General features: G+C 28.5%; 1 protein-coding gene across 3 annotated transcripts in view; it reads left to right on the top strand.

Annotated features, from left to right (window-relative positions):
* The first annotated feature begins 292 nt into the window (after positions 1-292).
* Positions 293-18,658, top strand: part of LOC111633333 (GATOR complex protein WDR59-like) — a 60,520-nt gene continuing 42,154 nt past the window's right edge. For 2 of the 3 annotated variants that reach the window (XM_023377882.1, XM_023377883.1), the window contains exons 1-5: positions 293-552; positions 3,043-3,082; positions 4,411-4,490; positions 17,418-17,467; positions 17,532-17,661. In XM_023377882.1, coding sequence (XP_023233650.1) covers positions 487-552; positions 3,043-3,082; positions 4,411-4,490; positions 17,418-17,467; positions 17,532-17,661 — 366 coding nt within the window. In that variant the 5' untranslated portion in view covers positions 293-486. Of the gene's footprint in view, positions 553-3,042; positions 3,083-4,410; positions 4,491-6,702; positions 7,201-17,417; positions 17,468-17,531; positions 17,662-18,658 lie in introns of those variants that run through there. The other variant, XM_023377884.1, reaches the window with a different exon arrangement.

Genomic DNA, 18,658 nt, shown 5'->3' on the forward strand with positions numbered 1-18,658 from the left:
TGTGCACGTAATAAAAGATATTTGAGTTAGCTACTTTGAATATTACTGGCACGGATTAATGGAAAAGGATTAAAAGACACTGTATCAAAAATGTAAACACATACCAGATCCTCAACAAAGTTGAAATTATTCATGAACAATATACAAGGTATTTCTGAAAAAAAGGTTTCTAAATTCGAACAAATCGAAGAACATTTAGAATATCAGCGACTCAGTTTACATTGCCAACAATTCTTTTTCTGTTTGTTTTGACTGTTTGTTACATAAAAACAAAAAGAAACTTTTGTTTACTTTTTAAACAATAGAAAATTTTAAAGTTTTCTAAAAGAACTTATTTTTTTTTATTAAAGATTCTACTCAACCATACTCAAAATAACTACTGTATGAACAGGCATTGACACGACCTCTGTTCCGAAGAAACAGACAGAGTTGGTCCTATTTCTCTTGGGTCCCGATTGATGACAATGCCACCGATCGATTTTTCGTATGGGCTTTGAGTATAAAATCTTTTCCCAATATTATATTACCAATGGTTTTCAAGAAAAACACGTGGTACGAATGGTCTGAAACATCCTTTATGTGTACTAGTGACGTTATTTCCCGAATATCTTCGATCGGATTTCAATTTTATGACGTCAAAGTATTCTTTTAATAAATATTATCAGTTTTTTTTGTATTTTATTTCCTATAATGTACAGTTTAAATGGTGATTAATGCCTCGGTAACGCATTTAACTACAATTATATACTTACAATAATAACAATAATAGAAATTCAAATCTTAGGCTATTCTGCAGCATAAAATCAATCATTTTTATGGGTTTAGTTTGGTATTATAAGTGTTAGCTACAAATTAATCAATGTCAAACCATTAGGGGTATCTATTTATCATATCCACAGCTGTTCGGGCCTTCTTTACAAAATTTAAACAAGAAACAAACATTTTATTTGTACAAAATACTCATGCTAAATACAGACTATGCAGAAGATACTGCTCATTCTGAAGGTGTAAAAAGTTTGAAGGTGCTAATCCAAGTTAATCTAAAGTAATTTAAACTAAAGATGAGAGTATTCGAATAAAAGAATTGAGAACAATTGCAATAAATTCTCCTTATTTCCAAGAAACTTGTGCTAAGTATTCGAATACTTCTCGGATTGTATCTTTATTAATTCACTTTGAGTACCAAAACTAGTGTTCTTCTCTACGTCAAAAATTCGAATCGTATTACAGTAATACAGAGACCAAGTTATGTTGTAATCTAACTTCATATCACTAATTCTATTTCCTTTTGAGCCCGCCATTGAACAGTTGTAGTTGGCGGTGGGTTTGCACTTGGCCAACAGGTTGACCACGTGGAATTTTCTTTACACGTGTAACACCAACATATGAACCAGAATCTTACTGAAAATTTTCTCGAGAGGCATTTTCCTTTGTCAGGTCGCTTATATTTTGTATTACAAGTAGACCCCCCCCTATAACACGTTAGATAATTCCGTGTTATATGAATTTCATGTTGTACGAGTCACTTAGATTTTACAAATACGTGAGCCGTTCACAGCCCGGCACACGTATTTATAAAATTTAAGTGACTCGTACAACATGAAATTCATATAACACGGAATTATCTAACGTGTTATAGGGGGGTCTACTTGTAATACAAAATATAAGCGACCTGACAAAGGAAAATGCCTCTCGAGAAAATTTTCAGTAAGATTCTGGTTCATATGTTGGTGTTACACGTGTAAAGAAAATTCCACGTGGTCAACCTGTTGGCCAAGTGCAAACCCACCGCCAACTACAACTGTTCAATGGCTGGCTCAAAAGGNTAATAAAATGTATATTTTATTTTTAAAAAATTTATTTAAATTTAATCAAATGTTTATATATATGTATAAAAAAGTAGAAATTCTTTAAGACGTTTTCTAAAATTTGAGAGTAGGTCTCAAGTCATCAATAAATAGAGATGTTTTAAAAAGTTCTCGTAAGAACATAATGCTTTAGGCAAGGTTTTTTTTCAATAAACTTATGGGAATAAGAATTCCCTTCTTTATTTATCTATTACAAATAAAGAAGAAACATCTCAATGGTTTTCTAACTGCTGGATATTATTTGACATTTCATAATCTATTAATAAATAGAAATTTAAATTTTACATATATCAAAATTGCATAAAATGTTTAAAAAAATAAATAAAAATGTTTTCTTTAAATGTTTTATATATAAATTATAAAACAGGCTTTGTGTATTTTCCCCTCCCCCTATTTGATTAAAATAAAAATTCTCTGTGCTTAGTCTGAAAAAAAAGATGTAAATAATTTGATAGATATTCGCAGATATACAGCTCAATAAATATTATTTTTAAAATTCTGTTTTGTTCTATGGGACACTAATGATTTTTATTTTACATCAATTATGGCTTAGGCAAAACAACATTGTGGCCATCGAGTAGTTGAGAGAAGGAACCCGACATATTCAATTTAAGTTTAAAAATACAGTTGAAAACTGACGATGAAGGTATCAGCTTGCTGCTTTGGGAGAGTTAAATCCAGGAAAATCACAGGAAATTTTTCATGGGCAGTAAGTCCCGGTTATGTCCAACAATGGCCTGAAATGAGGCCATTGTTGTCATGAATTTGAGTCCGATCAAATGGTGGATTTGCATGGAGTTTACTGAGTTTTCTTCTCAGTGGCCCACAATGGGCGTTACCGGGTTAAATCAATTTAAACTGAATTTTTCTTTAATCAATCTGTTCAATGCTCTCACAAGTAGAATTATTAGCTCTTATATAAAAGTTAGACCCTAAATATATATCCTGTAATGGTTTATATCATGGAAATAACTTATTTAATTTATATTACTCCATATTTAAATTATTAATGTTTATACTTTTATTACAAAGGAGGTTTGGGTTCCCTGGTTCCTTTTGACTTTTGCCAGTGGCTAACACATTAAAAAATAACCTCAAATGCTGTTTTTAAACTTAATGATTGTAATTTACTATATCTTTGAACTTTGGCTTACCTTTCTTGCTTTTATTACAGCACATAAGCGTATTAGAAATAAGATCTACACGAGAATTAAGTAAGTAAGCATTATATTTTCACCCTATTTAGATTGAAAGTACAGTCGACCCCCTATAACACTGTTGATTATTCCGTTTTATATGAATTCCATGTTGTACGAGTCACTTAGATTTTACAAATACGTGAGCCGTTCACAGCCCGGCACACGTATTTGTAAAATCTAAGTGACTCGTACAACATGGAATTCATATAAAACGGAATTATCAACAGTGTTATAGGGGGCTCGACTGTATCAATACTATAGCTTATGATTTATATTAATTGAGTAGATAGATATAATTTGTAGTAATCTATGGAATACATTATACAGTCTATATTAAATGCAAATCAAAAGAAAATTTATTTTCTAAGAATATGACTTCAATAAGAAAATAAATAAGTTTTTATTTTTATGATAAAAGAAATATCAATAGTTTATGAGATTTTAATGTATTAAAATCAATCAATTTCTACTTAATATAGTAGCAATGACAAAATATATTCACCATTCATAATAATCTAAATGTATAATTTATTAGTGACTGTAACCGATAGCCTTTATTAATATTCTAGGTATGTTTCATTGATTAGATATATAAAAGCCCGAATGGCCGAATGGGTTGGGGATCTCCAGGGTCCGTCTTGGCTATAACCATGAAAAAACCCAGGAATTTTTTCATGGATGGATATGTCGAGCCCCGTTCCTTATCCACTCGGCCGTTCCTATTGCGGTCCTGGCCGAATTCATTATGGGAATGATTAAAAAAGTCTTCTTAGTGTCAATAGGGCGGGAAAAGGTTCGGTTTGCTTTATTTGTACAAGGCAACGCGAAACGTGGGCGATATGTCGGAGGGATGTGTCCCAAGAAGACTTTCTATGGAAACCGGGCTTATTTAGGTGTTACAAATGTGAAAAAAACCCGGAAAACTCCACGAAAACAAGACCAACTACTAGTTTTCGGTGGTTTATCTAATTGGCCAGAAGCGGAAAAAGATTTTTTAAAAAAATTTGGAATTATATAGTCTATATATACTGTATATAATATATAGCTATAAATATTAAATGGCATCAATGTTAGAAGAATTCCTAACTTAGCAATTGTAAATACAAGTTAAATAACTTGAAATTTGTCTGTACTGTATTATATAGAAGACGCCACGAATACCCGAAATTCAAAATATTTTATAAATAATTATATAAAATTGTAAATTCTGCCGTTCAAAAATAAGTAAAAAGAAAAATATAAATAATTTCATTAAATAAAAAAAACTCATAAATGAAATAAAAAATATTCTATTAAATGTATATAAAATTTAACTTCTTCAATTAATTTATTGCAAATATTAGCCGTGTGGTGTCTTCGTGTCTACAAGATGGCGGCGAGATGGAGTGCCGAGCATGTTGTTGCAGAGTATCGAGATTTGCAAGTGAGTTAGGCGGAAAGAACTTTCACACAAATTAAATTATTGTCTGTCAGATAACAAATTAATTAAATAAGCTTCTTTAATTTTGTTTTCTGAATAAAGATTTTCAAAAATGTAATATTTCTAGAATATGCAAAGAAGTTAGCATATTTTATATAAATGACACTTGGTTATTTAAATTTAAATGGGATTTTGTTACTGGGAACGTTATCAATATTAACTAAGTTCTTAGAATATAAAACCGAGTGATTATAAAAATATAAATAAAAATGGTATATAATTTAGAAAGATTTTATTGATCTAGTAAATCAATAACATGTTTCCAAGATAAAAATTTATCTTATACAACAGTTTAAAAATTTTCAGCTAATTAAGACACGATATTTATAATTTTAAGTGGTGCAAAGCATGGAAATCATTGTACATGATTCGGTAATTCACATGCTGGTCCAAGTATAATTTTACTAAAGTATACTTTGATAATTTGGCCTCTCAGTTATCTGGCATACCCCAGTGTGATTGCTTATGTGCTTCTGTTCTGGGAAAATGTTAATTGTATCATACATTCTGTTTACCTGGGTTTTGTTTCTGTGTACAGTATTGCATGTCAGCAAGTTGTATTATTTTACTATCTGCCTCAGTACCATTCAGGTTTGGAAAGTGCACAATCCTCCTTTTGTTTACTATAGAGATTGATTTCCTGCAAAGCTCTGTCTGCTATTTCTCCAATTTTGTCTGTACTGCATCTTTCTGAAGGATCCAGAACTTGGTCTGTTGACTCCACACTTCCTATCTTAGCCTTCTTTCCAAAATAAGTCCATGTATCTCCATCTCTTAGCAAAGTAGACATCATCAACTGAGTCAAGAGTATATTTCTAACTTAATCTATTTACCATGTTGTACATGGACACTACTTAATTAATTGGGAGAATTCTTTTATTTTTTCATCATGTCCTCTCTTCTTTTCTCATGATTTCTCTTCAGTTGTGTGTCCTGACCAGCCAAAAGGTCAGGATCCTACCATATGATGATGATTTGTTCTTGTGTTGAGTAGACACTAAAGACAAAGGTGCCAATGAACCAATTCACTTTACATGTAAATGATTTATTGAGTTTATATGTTTGTTGACCCTTTAACAAAGATATCACTGCCATTCTTTGTTTCCTTGTCTATGTTCAATCGATATTGATAGTAATTAATAGCTCCTACCAAAGGATGACAGGTCACATATTACTTTTAGGCAAGCTGTAGATCTATACACACTAATCCAGTACTCTCACTAATCTGGCACTCTTCTATGCAAGGGTTGGCCAGATTATCAAGAGTGTAGTGTAACTATAAACTCATATAGTTACACTACAGCCTTAATTTTCTTGATTTTACAATAATTTTCTCAATATTGAATACTAAATTACCATTAAATTTAGGAATTATGCTACAGCATAACAACTTAATAACCTGAATAATTATACAATTCTGCTATCTGTATGAAATATATCTTTAAAAAAATTAAGTTTGAAGATTAGCAGATGACAAAATATTACACCATACATGAATTGAGTTAAAAATATTTCTTGATGTTATAAGCTAATGATGATATACAGAAGATATGAATTTCTAAATCAGATATGCATTACTGATGAAGGCAAAACCTAAGATATGATGTGCTTTTAATATTACAATTGTTTCAGAAAGATATGGTCATAAAAGTATGGAGCAATTTGTTGTAGGATAAATAGAGGGTGAGGCAAAAGAGGTGTTAGAAAGAAATAAAAAGTAAAAAAGATTAAAGAAACAATTTTATACACAAATGCACCAAAAAGTAAAAAATAAATTTTCTTCACTTTTCACAGTATTTTTGGTTGCATAATATCTAGAATACCATGAAAGCTGAAGAAATTTATTTTTTACTTTTCAGTGCATTTATATGAATTTTGTTTTTGTTTAAAATTTGTTTAAAATTTTTTATATTTTTATTTTTTACTTCAATACATCAGTCTGAACTTTTAAAAAATATCCTATTTTTGTTAACTGTTTGTTCAATAATGTATATACCTGAGGGTGTCTATTTCACGTAGACAAAAATGTTCATAAATTTTCCTTTTTTCTTGTTATTTGTTGGTGTTGGTTTTATGAGTGATATATATATATATATATATATATTTTCTACTTTTTAGCTTTCCTCTGCACTCTGTTTCTAATTTCATTTCATGCTTTTGTCTAGCTTTTTTCAAATGTCTTTTCCTTTGTGTTGCAGTTTTCTTCCATAATCCTTTTTCTTTAACTATTTTCAAAGCATTGCCATAATTTCAATTTGCTAATTTTTACCCATATAAATTCTCATAGTTCACACGGAATATTTCCATAAATAGTTATTTGCCACTATGCTTGTAGTTTCAATTGAGTATAACAGCAAATAAAAAAGTCTTTATTTTAATAATTTCATTATTGATGACAGCATAATTAATTTATTGCTCTTGTCTGTTGGTCCTGTAAATATGCAACATTCTATAAGTTAAATGAAAAGAAAATGTTGAACAAAATTATGTACATTTAAAATGATTTCCACATAAAATTTAAATTTTTTGCTAATTTTCTGTTAAAATTGCCTACAAAATGTATTGAAATCAGGAATACATATGTATACAAAGTTTCAACTAGATCAGAAATTGGGTGAAAGTTGAGTTACAAGATTTTATCTAGAAGACAAGAGTAAGTTAATAAAAAATATATAAATAAAGTAAGAAAAACAAACTGTTGAATCTTGAAAACTGATTTATTTACTAAAAGAAATGTTGAAATTTAATATAAAATACAGGTATACCTCGCCTTACGTCGGTAATTGGTTCCAGGAAAGCGACGTAAGTCAAATTTACTTGTCTCCGAATCTACTTGTCACTAGGCTAAACCATAAATTACCATTTCCAGTTCTGTATTTTATTTATTAATGCATTTTTAATAATATGTGGTTAAAATAACGATCTATTTTAAGCTTACAAACAAATAAATTATAGTTTTTAATATAGTACAGAAAAAAGTAATCTAAATTTACGAATGCATGTACTATAAATACAGTATATACTTGTAAATGTATATATTTTAATATGATTTTATGTGCTTTAAATGCTTTTCTAGTGATATTATGACTTTAATATTTGTGGCGGACAGACGTAAAGTTGAATAAAATGACTTAAACTTGATTTTTATTTTTCCATATACTTTTTTGACAAACGACATATAATCGGGAACGATGTAACTCAAAACGACGTAAGTCGAGGTATACCTGTATTTAAAATATTTTTGAAGTGTTTTCTAGCAGCTGCAATGACAGTGTACATCCTGGAACTGAACTCATTGATGCTTTCTAATACTTTTTTTGCTGTACCCTATAAATATAGTGTGATCAGAAAGTTTTGGAGTTATTGGGCAGTTTTTTTATGTATGAAAAAAAACATGCATGAATTTAAGACAGGATATTAGACTATTTTACTATAGGGGTGGCTAAATCTTGTCACAACAGGTATTATATATTACCTGTCAGAAATATGGGAGTGCTAAATCCCTATTGGAATGGTATTCTATATTATACATAGTTAAAATACTGTAGTTGTCATTGTTATATCAGGCTAAGAATGCATATGTGTGAGTAGGTTGGTAAGAAAAGCTATCTAAAAAACTTTCTATGAAAATAGGTTTTTATAAATTTTTTAAAATTTAAATATATATAAAGCTTTCCTTACTTACTGGTAGGAGGTTTGTGAGTTTGTAGTGGGATACTACATGTTTAAAATTTGGTTCATATTCAGTAATTGCACTCCATATTAATTCTTTCAGAAGATAACTTATTAATTGTGAACATTAGTTTTAATCACTTTCATAGATGAATGTAATTATTTGTAACAATATTGCTTATTAACCAAATATGGATAACAATAAAGCAGCATGGTGCATTCTATAAATGTTTATATTTTACTTTAGAAACATATTCAAGGTTATGTTTACAATCTACATGTATATCACATTACATAACAGTCAGCAAACTTACAAAATACGTTATGTATTTATAAATAATATGTACTAAATTTATAAAATGAAATTGTATATGGGAGCTGCAATTTGGCCAACTTGATTCTATTTGTTTTAATTTAGAAATTCCTACTCAAATATCTTATCAAATAACTTTCAATCTCTATCTTGTCATAGAATCTATATAACTGATACAAAGGCAATTAGCAAATATTGAGAGAGAAAGATATGTGAGTATACAATAAAAACTAAATAACTTTGTCTTTTCTAACCAAAACAATTTTTACTGAAAAAACCTAAGTAATTAAGGCAAAAGTGCTTTTATTTCCAGAACTTATAGATATGTGTGTACACTTGTATATTTTGCTTTTATTGTGAGCTTACATTATTGTTATGAAATATCAGCTTTTTGATTAAGGAAAAGTGAAACTTTATCAAAGTTATTGTTGAGGACAGCCAGACAGATATTTATAGATTAAGATAAGAGTTTCAATAAATTTTTGTTATATTTCTTGATTGAAAACCTGACTCCAGTGATACCAGTGATACCAGGATATGTAAAATAAAAATTAAATCATTCTGCAATCAAAATCATATATTTTTTAAAAATATCAATATAAATCTTAAAATATTTTTAGTTACAACAAATAGATAAATTTCTTATACTGTATTTTTAACAACTTTTTATTTTTTTCCTGTAAAATTATTGTTTTTCATTGAATTTTTTAAATATTAATTCTTAAGACATTCTTAAAAATATCTTTGGATTTAGGTAAAAGTATGGAAAAGGGAAATATCACCATGTTTTTATTAATAATAATATATAAAGCAGTTCAAAATTAGTTTTCACTGAGGAACTGAAAAAATGTCAGGATGAACTTGATATCTATATACAACATAATCAATAAAATTTCCAGAAGAAAGATTTACTTTAACATGTGAATGCAATTGCTTTATTGATTTTTCTGAAAGCATTTGACTTATTTCTATTTTCTTTTAAAACAGTGGTTCTCAACCTTTTTTCATTAGCGTACCCCGTGACATGTCATATCTCTAGATTGTACCCCATGACATGTCATATCTCTAGATTGTACCCCTCATTTAAGAAATTTAGTGAGTAAGCGTTATTGTTAATTTTACATATTGTAACTTTAAATTAAAGAAAAAAAACCTAAAAGAAAAAATGTATAATAAAGTTGTGATTGTTGCAAGGAACATTTTTTATCTAATAATTTTTTAATACTATTAGTTTGTGATACATAATATATTATTTTTTCTGCCATAATAACTAACTTTTTTCTGTACCCCTAAACAACCTATCGCGTACCCCTAGGGGTACGCGTACCACAGGTTGGGAATCGCTGTTTTAAAATATTTGAATATGGAATGGAATCACAAAGATTAGAATTCACCAACAAACTATAAAATATCAAAATTTTTATGTAGACGGTTCAATTGATAAATATTTTTTCAAACAATTCATTCAAGTATTCTTAAAATTTATATTTTAATTATCCAACTAATGAAAATATGAAAAAATTTGTTGTCATTAATTGATTTGTGTATGTTTCTTTATACAGATTTCATTTTAAAGTGGTAATTTCTATTACTTTATATATGTATCAGCCCTATTTGTGGAATGAGACTCAAATCATTATTGATAAAAAGCAAATTAGTTTCAGAAGAAATAAAACTAAATAAATGTAAGCAATATCTTGTCATATATAATGTCAAACTTAGTAAATAAAACTTTTGATCGTTAGTCAAGCCAATATTTTTCAAACCTATTCTATTCATTTAAGTTACAACAGTGCTTTGAATTTCCTAAATTGTTTTTTCAAAATGCTCCCTAGTCTTCTTAACACATAGAGTTTATTTAAGTTGAAAGAAAGGAGTTTGGATATGTTGCATATAATATCAAAGTATTGATACACCTTGCAGCATTTTGTGATCTATAATACTAATAAAAATAAATAAAATATACATGTAGTAACATTAAAAAACAGTATTGAATGAAAAATTCTTGAAATGGAAGTTTTTAAAATGAATATTTTGACATTTTCAGCCTAAAGTGATGATACTCTTTCTGACTTTCTGATTGAGAAAACAGAGTTTAATCAGGAAAAATTTAAAGTTAGAAACTGTAAAAGTTTGATTTTAACCTGTTATATATAGTTTGAAATCTTATGATATTTTAGACTTTAAAGTAAAGAATTTCTAACATTTCTTAATTAATTAATATCTTAATAATAATATGAAAAAAATTACAATAGTTTTTTTGAAGTCAATAGTTTTATTTTTACACATACGTGTAGAGTTTGTACAAATTTATGCAACATTTGAGATACAATCATGTATATTTATTTATACATATTATAGTTTTTCAAAATTATACAGATTGATTGTCAAATTCAGTATCAGTTCATTAAAAAAAAGACTTAATGTTACTATTAATAATTAAATGTTAAGTAATATAGTTCTCATATAATCTGGCAGTTGTTTGGTTTTAATAAAAAAAATCAGGTTTTTAGATGTTTATATTTATAGGCTTGATTCTTGTAATGGAAAGTTAAAATGAAGAATTTTCATTGCAAATGTTTATTTTTGTAATTTATAGAAAACTATTTCAGCAAAGAAAAATATGAAAACAAACAATTACTTATTGTGACATTGTCACAATGCTGGGCTGCAATTTTAAACATATATTTAATTTAACATATATACTCTTTACTGCAAATTATTAGTAGATCTTGCCCCTGTACATCATATTTTTCCTTTAACAATAGAGTCGTTCCAGTCGTCTATTAACTGCTTTCAGAGAAAAAGTTTTGAATTGAAATAACATGATTTCCGATTTGCATTGGAAGTTTTTATATAGTTAATCAGGGCCTCCAGCCCTAAGATTTCCATATCTGGTCTTGGATTTCATCTATATAACTCCATTCTCGAGATTAAGGAAAGACAGGGGGAATTTATAGGGCTACATTTTTTTTTCAAATTGCAGCCCAATAATTGTACATATTAATTTATAGGTTCTTGTTAGAAATTACTTCTATTGGAACACTTTTAGTTTGAATTTATACAGGAGTATTTAATCATTGTAATACTAGTAAATAGAACTAATAACATTATTATTCATATACTTTTTGTTAAAATGAACTTAAAATTAATACATAGACAATAAATTTTAGATTTTTTATCAAACAGATAAAGTAATTTTTTATCACATGCACTGAACCAATTTACGGTGTGGTACAATCGACTAACAAGTACAAAAACAAATGTTTTCAAACCCCTTCTGGGCTCTTCATCAGGGCCCTTCCTAAATTTTTATATAATTTTTATAAAGTAATTTTTTATTAAAAAAAGTGAATAAATAATTTTTAAAGTTGAAAAATGTCTTTGTTGTTATAAATACAGTAGAATCCACTTATTGTAATCACTTTTGGACTCACAAATACTGACATTAAGCAAGGCAAGTAAATAAGGCAGATAAAAAACACTTTCTAGTGAATTGAAATGAATTCCTTCAAGTTTCAAAGGAATTCATTTCAATTCATTAATTTTAAAATATTTCAATATTTCAATTTTAAAATAAAATGGTAAAAAAACTCTCACTAGGTTACAAATTCTCTGGAATAATAAAATGATGTAAACACAAATCTTAATAGCATTGCATGCTTCATTTATTTATTATGTTAATTATTAATATGTTTTTATTCAGTATTGTTTGCCAGCTATTGCCTTTAAGAACATTAGCATATAACTGAAGTAAGATATGCCAGAAATTTATTATATTACAAGCCAATAACAATTAAGACAACATTAAAGATGCTGGTTAAGACTGATGGCAATAACTGATAACGATTGCATGTTATTAGTCACATGAGACTGAAAGCGTGAAAAGAAATTTAAAAGTTCTTATTTACTTGAAGAAAATGATTACTATAACTGAACTCTCATTACAATAATAAGACTTTTTAAGTCTGTTCTAACTTGTGTTTTGGGTGTGCTGATTTTGACATTAAAATGACCGATAACATTAGCCATGATTATAATAAGTAGAGCATTATAATTTTAATCTAATAATCTAAAAGCTGATTCAAATAACAAAAATTAACAAAGTATATAACAACGATGCCCAAACTGTGGCTTGCGAGCTGCATGCGGCTCTTCAACAGCTTAATTGTGGTTCAACTAATAAATAAAAAATATTTGTTGTTTTTTAAAATTTCTTTATAAACATTACAAATTCATAAATCTTCAACTAGCAAAGAGTAAATAAAAAAAATTGTAATAAATATGTAAAAATTGTCAAAATAAATATACAGTAATACCCCAAACTTACGTGATTGGTGGGACCGAGCGATAATCACATAAGTCGAATTCGCATAAGTCAGGGTATAATTTCACAATTTGTGTAAAATCCAAATTGGATGTATGTAAGCTAATAAATGTTCTCATTAATCTTATCTCGTCTTTTGATTCGTTCACAGTTACAAGAAATCACCACATAGAGCAGTGGCGTGCCATCATTGGAAGCGGTGGATGCGCCACTTCCCTTGTATTTTCTAAAAAATAAATGCATATTAATTTTAATTATATGAAAATAATCGCACAATATTTTATTATAACTGCATTATGTATCTTATTACAAATTTCTATACATGTGAAAAAAAAAAAAAAGATTGCTATTGTATATTCGAATATTAGTGGCAGAGTGGAAGCGCTGTATTGTCAGCATCCAAAAAGCCAGATTTGCGCATGCGCTTTACAGAGCACCAACCTCACCCAGTTTAGCCAGTGGAAGCCTAGGACCTCGGGTGGATACTACAGGTATACCACATTCAATTCTATCCAGGACCAGTTTTGGGCTGTTAGCTGCCTGCCTGCTAGATATTTGGCCGCCCGCGCCTCATTATGTGAATCATGAGTAGATTTATAACTTAACCTAACCGTTAAGAATTTACTGGTATGTTTTTATGATAGTTCTGTATAGTTGACAGAAGTTTAAAAAAATCCATTAAAATATTTGATATATTTATTTTGCTTTTATTCTGCTTTCCCATCTTATATTACTTACAGATATATACTTACAGATGTTAAACCAGTGATATTACAATTTTGTATGTTCCATCTATAAGGGGATGTAGAAAAAAACAATGTTAAAAAATTAACTGTTACTTTGGTAGCATCATTTACAACTAAATTTAATGAATGAGAGAGATGCACGAGGTACAGAAAATGCTCTAGAATTTATTTTTCTTAAATTTACGATTTATATATCTGTTGTCATAAAAATTTGTCTTTCCATTTTTTTCCCAAGACTACAAATATTCAAGTACAAAGTAACCGGTTCAACTTATTTCTACTTAAGAAGTAGTTAAATAATTAAGAGATTAGGGAATTGGGGACAAAATAAAACCCTGCTGAAAGAGTTGGAATATTACTTGAAAGCTTAATCAACCCAATCTCTAGCCGAGTACAGTGGGGACTGATTTCTTCATAATATTAGACATAATATAAACAGAAATTTTTCCAGTTCAACGAGAGTGACCGAAAAGTTGTAAATTTTGGAAATTTCTGTGGACACTTGGTCCTAAAAATAATTAGTTAGAAAACAAATGACTATTAAGTTTAACATTTAGTCGACCCCTATAACATGGTAGATACGTTCCTGTTTTTATGAATCCAGCTTCTAGGAGCCTGGCACGTATGCAGTTTACGGACTACGGCTTTTTGAAAGGTTTCTTCCATAAAATTAATCGATTCTAGACTAATTTGACTCAACATTTCCAAAATACGTATAATTTTTTGGGAATAATCCATATAAACTATGCTATAAACAAAAAATTGTAGGATTACTTACCCAGTGCGCACCGTTCGACTACGCCGTTGCTTAAGCTTGTTTTCGTCATGGAGATTGTCATTGAATGGCACTCGCATGCTTCACGTGCTTCCTGATAAATTATTTTTTTTGCGAAAAATTCGCTGAACTTTAGACACATCATTAATAAAAATATAATTTTTATGGACGTTAAATAATAAATGGTTTTTGGTAGGTCTGCTGCTCATTTAAACTCAACGGTTTGTGCAATCCTGTCGCGACACGAGTCAGCGATGACATTTTACCGAATTATAGGAGTTTTTTTAGCATGTTTGTACGAATACTGTCGCAATTTTTTCTCCGTGATATAGGAATCCGAACTATAGGAACCCGTGTTATAGAGGGGTTGACTGTATTTAGATTTTTACAGCTATAGTGAGAAATGTTTAAAATTTACAACCTGTCGCGTCCTTTGGGATATGCTAGTGATGCGAGAAAAGAGGCATTTGACATTGACTGGTATGGGCACCCTCGGGATTTGGCAGCCCGCGTGCATGCACGCACTGCACACCTAGCAGGACCATCTCTGATTCCACTCATAGGGAGCTATTTGACTAAGTGGTTAAGACTTAAAAAGTAAAGAATATTTTATGTTATTTTTATGTACATTTCTTTACAGAGCTATATTTAATTATAATTATCTTTAAAAATATATTCATACAATTGAAGAATATTTTGTACCAGGTATGTATATCCACCACATTATATCTTATTTCACCAAGTAAATTTTTATAATTTTATTTTTAATTTTAACCCTTATATCGTGGCTAGCGATTCAGAATGTAATTGCAATATTGAAAATTTATTTTAAAGTTTTGGCTCAAGATCATGTAATGAAAAAGGAAACATTATTAAAAGAGAAAGGCCAATGCCTAAGTTAAATATAAACACTTCAATAAAAAATTTGTTTGACATTTTCACGATAAAATGGCTCTGTAGATGCATAAAAATGCAAAAATTGTTTTGTTGGCTCGCCTACTATTTTCAAATGAAATTAGTGTGTGGAATAAGAATGGCTTTGACAATTTAGCTGGCAAAAGACACGAAAAAGTGTCGATTCTTTCGTATTTGAAGCAATTTGAAAATCAAAGTGGAATAGAATTTAACATTAGTAAATAATATAAAATAAATATTGAAAATTATAATGAGATAGTTACGGCGTACATATATTTAAATTAATACAGTCGACCCCCCTATAAGATATAGATACGTTCCAATTTATTAGGAATCCGATTTCTTACAAGTCGTTCCAATCACAGCCCGACACGTGTCAAGTTTACGGACTACGGCTGATTGAAAGGTTTTCTTCCATAAAATTAATCGATTCTACACTAATCCGACTCAACATTTCCAAAATACGTATATTTTTTCGTAGTTTTATAGGAATCGTAATTATAGGGACCATAATTATAGGGGGGTCGACTGTAGATGTTATATGTTTTTGTCAAAGCGAGAATCGGCATTTAGAGGGCATAGGGAATCTATTGAATCTAATAACAGAGGTAATTATATTGAACTTGTTTATTTATTAATTATGTCAGATAAATAATCTATTAAAAATTCATTTAAAGAATTAACTGATTGCCCCTGGAAGTCGGCTTCTTATAGAAACACAGCTTCCCTATCATCAAAAGTCACGGCATGCCACTGACATATAACAAACACAGAAATAAATAACATAAAATAAATTGTAGCTATGTGTTGATTTCGCGTGACATGTCTGAACATATAAGCTGAACAATAGTGTGGGGGTAGTGAGTAATCATGAGTTGTGTGGCGCTCAAAGATGAATCGACGAGATTTGAAAGTCGCGTAACTCCGGGTTCGTGTAAGTATAGTACTTGCAGTAAGTTGTAAATATTTTAAAATTTGCAATGTGTGAATTAAAATGAATAACAAATATTAAATTAATTAAAATATATAAACTTAAATGAGGATTCATAAATTATTATTTATTAAATATAAACAAAAGTTAACTTCCAGTTTTCTTGAAATTTTGTTTGATTAAGTCAGGGATGGGCAACCTTTTTCTGTGTAAGGGACGCGTAAGTCGGGGTATTGCTGTATTATGATTCTGAAATTTTTGTTTTATTTTTATACCAAGAACATTAGGTTCTGTTCCCAATATTTTCAGATAGGTAACTAGGCTCTTACAGCAAAAAGTCTGGGCACCCCTGATATATAACAAACAAAACAAAAATTAATTAACAAGAAATACAAATAACAAAATCATATTTTAGATGATATATGAAAATCATATAAAATATGAATGTGATAAAGATTGGTCAAATTATCTAAAAGACTTTTTATAGTCAGAAATATTAAATATTTTGCAAATGATATTTAATAACAAACAAATATAAACTTTATATTTTAATATATAATACATTCTAATCTGAATTAATTCTGAAGATATTCAGATATTTGCAGTTGAAATTTGGTGGTAGTAAAGAGAGAATTTTAAATAAGATCTTCTGTAAAATTGTTTGATTTAAAATTGATCCTGAAGTATTTATAGAATATTGTTATTTTTAATTAAAAAATTATCAATTTTTTTTATTTGTTATGTTTAATATTTCTATAAATATGCAGGAATTTTGTATGATAACACTTTATTTTTACTTACTCAATGAAAATGTTATATAATTTCTATATTGATTTCAATTCAGGTTATTGGAAGCTTGGATTATGACAGTATACTTTAATTATTAATATTTTCTGAGTTATGATTAGTAAAAAAATATTTTTTTATTAATAATATTAAATAGTTCTAAACAATTTTTTGTAAAAATTATTTAATGATTTCAATATACAGTAATTATATAATAAACTTGTATACCTGTAATAACCTTTGATTTAAAATTTACATAACTTTGTTAAGTGAAACAACTCTACATATAATCTTATGTAATATCTAAATTAGTACAATTATATACTGTATATCATAGTATAATAAAAATGTAAATGCTGTATGTAAAATTGTTTATTTTAGTAATGATTTAAATTACATTTTTAGGCAAATTCCATGGCTTTAGATTGTACAGGACAGTATGCAGTAATAGCAGGGTATGTTTGATAATTTTTTTAATTTAAAAATTAATATTATAATTAATGAAATTGCTGTTTTCAGGAAAAGATGTTTAATTTTTACTTCATTGGACAAACCCTCTGTACCTATTAAGAAAGTATATCGTAATTGTAAATGGGATATTACAATTATAGAATGGAATCCACATCAGCAAGAATATATAGTACTTGCAGTAAGTTGTAAATATTTTAAAATTTGCAATATATGAATTAAAATGAATAACAAATATTAAATTAATTAAAATATATAAACTTAAATGAGGATTCATAAATTATTATTTATTAAATATAAACAAAAGTTAGCTTCCAGTTTTCTTGAAATTTTGTTTCATTAAGTCAGAGATGGGCAACCTTTTTCTATGTAAGGGCTGCATTTTAAAACTTTCTAACTGACATGGGCTGCATACAAGAGAAAGAGGAAAAAAAATGCCAGTAAATCACAATTATTTATTCATATATAATTATAAATTAGCATATATATACTTAATTTAGCTTCTTGAACTGATGGAAATGTAATATATTGGAAATATTTGGTTAAATATTAGTCACTGCTAGTTTTAAATTAGTTTTGATGTGTCTGTTAGCCGGTTTCTTGGTTTAATTTTTACTAAATTCATTGCGGAAAAACTATTCACATACATAAATTGTAGAAATAATGTTTGAATTTTTGCTGCATTCTTCCTGAAGCTGGGAAATTGATATATTTATTCATAGTTTATGTGATGCGGGATGCAAAAAATATTAATGTGGCATGTGGCCTGGGGGCTGTAGGTTGCCCATTCCTGCATTGTCATGAAAAACTTCAAATGTTTCGAACACATTTCTATTTTTAACAAATTTTTAAAATTTCTATAGCAATTCATTATGTTTGTATGATTTTGCATAATCAATGAAATCACCTACATGAATGAATAAAAAAATATTTCAGTCTTGTGGATTAAAAAGCAAAAAAATATAAAAATATTTATTGTATATTCCAATATATAAATCAACTTTCTAAGCCTGAAAAGAATTTCTGCAGTACTAGGAGTTGACTTATACAAAATATATAAAATTCCAATTTTTGCCTGCTACATATCTCTCTTAGTGCTCTCTGTACAGAATGGGATCTATGATCCAGCAGTTCCACTCTGCTACATATGTTTTATGATAGTAGTATGTTGTAATATG

This window comes from Centruroides sculpturatus, unplaced genomic scaffold (assembly GCF_000671375.1).
Source record: "Centruroides sculpturatus isolate CEXI.00-Female unplaced genomic scaffold, Cexi_2.0 scaffold888, whole genome shotgun sequence".
Lineage (NCBI taxonomy): Eukaryota > Metazoa > Arthropoda > Arachnida > Scorpiones > Buthidae > Centruroides > Centruroides sculpturatus.